Source organism: Tribolium madens, unplaced genomic scaffold (assembly GCF_015345945.1).
Source record: "Tribolium madens isolate multiple individuals breed KSU strain unplaced genomic scaffold, Tmad_KSU_1.1 Scaffold_71;HRSCAF=194;Tcas5.2_LG6, whole genome shotgun sequence".
In the NCBI taxonomy this organism is placed as follows: domain Eukaryota; kingdom Metazoa; phylum Arthropoda; class Insecta; order Coleoptera; family Tenebrionidae; genus Tribolium; species Tribolium madens.
The window spans coordinates 8665293-8668131 of NW_025401041.1; the positions used below are offsets into that span (position 1 = coordinate 8665293).

At 28.5% G+C, this 2839-nt stretch overlaps 1 protein-coding gene across 1 annotated transcript in view; it reads right to left on the bottom strand.

Annotated features, from left to right (window-relative positions):
* The window catches only part of LOC123008873 (brain-specific homeobox protein homolog), a 7270-nt gene that overhangs the window by 2257 nt on the left and 2174 nt on the right, over positions 1–2839 (bottom strand). The window contains exons 2-3 of the mRNA XM_044404903.1: positions 1802–1918; positions 1547–1747 (exon numbers count right to left, since the gene is read on the bottom strand). Of these exons, the coding sequence (XP_044260838.1) occupies positions 1547–1747; positions 1802–1918 (318 nt within the window). The remainder of the gene's footprint in view (positions 1–1546; positions 1748–1801; positions 1919–2839) is intronic.

A 2839-nucleotide genomic window follows, 5' to 3' on the forward strand; every position in this document is an offset into this window, starting at 1 on the left:
TTTTTAAGTTTTAATTTTTTAACTATAAACCGTTTTTATTAGCTACTTACTAAACTCAGTTTAAACTTTAAATTTGTTAGTTTTTCGACTAGCTTTTTAAAATTTTTAGTTAAAACATCTAATTGAATTAAGTTTTCGTTAATTTAGCCAACTAAAATCGATCTTTATATAACTGGAAATAGCTTTAGTTTAGCTAAAAAGTCTGTATTAGTTTCTAATAAGTTCCAGTTTCTTGTGACCGACCTCAAGCCCCGCCCACTATCTTAAACTCAAATTAATCAAGTTAGCCTGGTAATTTGCATTAAGATGGCGCCGGGTCGGCCATGAAAAGACTACAAATATCAAATTACTTTATTAAATAAAAGCCAACTTCAATTCGGTTTCATATTTCTCTCTCTAGATTTGTGTTACAAGCCGATTATTGCGACGTTTAGTCTTTCGGGACGTCATTAAATGCGTATTAGACATGTATTGTGGTGACGTTTAAACGTCAATTAAGTCAAATCATGATTTTTGTTTCGGTCGTCGCCGCCTGCTTTTACCGAGAAACTTATCGAAACTTTATTATGTAATTTTGTTTCTTAAGTGGGCACGATCTTAGGATCTCAACCGGCGACATCTTACACTAATTTACTTCATTACGCTCTGAACTTGCCTTAATTGATGTTTAAGGTGGGGGAAAAGGAATCGGAGGTGTCTTCCTCAATCAATACGCGTTTGCTATCAAAAAAATCAAGTTGGTGTTGTATTACCAATTGTCAGGTATACATTACAAACTTTTTTAGTGACACTGTATAAATAGTAGTAAAAAAAATAATTGTGACATTGGGTTTTTTTTTATATTTGCTCTTTATTTCATAAGTAAATAAATAAGTAGGTATTTTTTTAAATACCGGGTGAATCAAATTTTATGCTCACTTCACTTTTTTGTGTTTTATTATATATTACTACAAACTTTTTTAGTGACACTGAATAAATAGTAGAAAAAAAATAATTGTTACATTGAATTTTTTTATATTTGTGTTTTGGTATATTTTTGTCAGGTATATATTACTACAAACTTTTTTAGTGACACTGTATAAATAGTAGTAAAAAAACTAATTGTTACATTGATTTTTTTATATTTGCTCTTGATTTCATAAATAAATAAATAAGTAGGTATTTTTTTATATACTGGGTGAATCAAATTTTATGCCCACTTCTCTTTTTTGTGTTTTGGTATATTTTTNAATAAATAAATAAGTAGGTATTTTTTTATATACTGGGTGAATCAAATTTTATGCCCACTTCTCTTTTTTGTGTTTTGGTATATTTTTGTCAGGTATAAATTACTACAAACTTTTTTAGTGATACTGTATAAATAGTAGTAAAAAAATAATTGTTACATTGAATTTTTATATATTTGTTCTTTATTTCATAAATAAATAAATAAATAAGTAGGTATTATTTTTTATATACCGGGTGAATCAAATTATGCTTACTTGACTTTTTTGTGTTTTGGTGTATTTTTAGTTTTTTTGTAAATCTAGAGTGTTGTTCATCTTACCGCCTCTTTGATTTTTCTCCGTTGTGCTTCCGCTCGTCGCCGCCTTTTCCTCTTGCAACTTCCGCATTTGTTTCTTGTGTTTCATCCGTCGGTTCTGGAACCAAGTTTTGACTTGTGTTTCGCTGAGACTCAAAGCACTCGCCAATTCGACTCTTTCAGGAGTTGAGAGGTATCGTTGGGAGGAAAAACGCTTTTCTAAACCTGTAGATTTCGATAGTTTGAGGGTTTTTGAGGAGGATGAAACGACTGGCTTACCGGTGAGTTGAGGGTCACTGAAGACGGTTCGGGCTTTCCGACGCCGACAGTGTTTGAGGGCGTTGAGGGAGATTTCGCTCGTTGAGGTGCCGAAAAGGGCATGGTGGAAGGGAATGCCTGATGGGAAAAAAAGGTTTCCCAAAGTCATAAATTGAAACAAAAATATACATAATAAAAAAAAGTTTTTTTGTAAAATAAAACATCACTTTTCTATAAAAATATATGTCACGTGATCTAAATTCAACCAATGACATGTCACGTGATTTACTTTTTGAGTTTACTTCTCAAATCCGGCTCAAATTGTCATAAATATCTTATTTTTGTTTCTGCAATTTATTATATTTGATATCTTATTGAGCTTCACAGCAATTCGGAACAGATAGTAAGACATTATTGAGTAGTAAAAATTAAATCAGTTTAAATTTACTTTTAAGAAAGAAAAAGGTTATATTTTTTACGGCAAATTTTGCTTGACCTTCACGCAATTTGGAATAGATATTAAGCATTTTTGCCGTTTAAAAAATTAAATCACTGGTTTTTTTAGTGTAGTTTTTATGTAGAAAAACTGATAATTTAGGCATAAATATTTTATTTTTTTACAATTAAAACAATTAAAATTTGTAGTTTTACAAAAAAAATATTATATAATTTTTTAAATTGTAAATTATTGTAAATAATTGTAAATTATTATATATTTTTTTTATTGTTTTATTTTGATCAAGTGTAATCAATAAACAGATTTTTTTCTTGTAATTTTTACTGTTAACAGCAATTGGAACAAATATTAAGCATTTTTTTGCCACCTAAAAAGATGAATCACTTTTTTAAGAGTTTATTGTCGAAAAATGGCATAAATAAAAAAAGATTTATTTATACAGCAATTTGGAATAGATATTAGGTAAGCATTTTTGCCACTTAAAAAAATTAAATTACTATTTTTTAGTGTAGTTTTATTGTCGAAAACTTGTTAACTTAGGCATAAATATTTTTTCTATTTATTATTTTTTTTTACAATTAAAGCAATTAAAATTTGTAGTT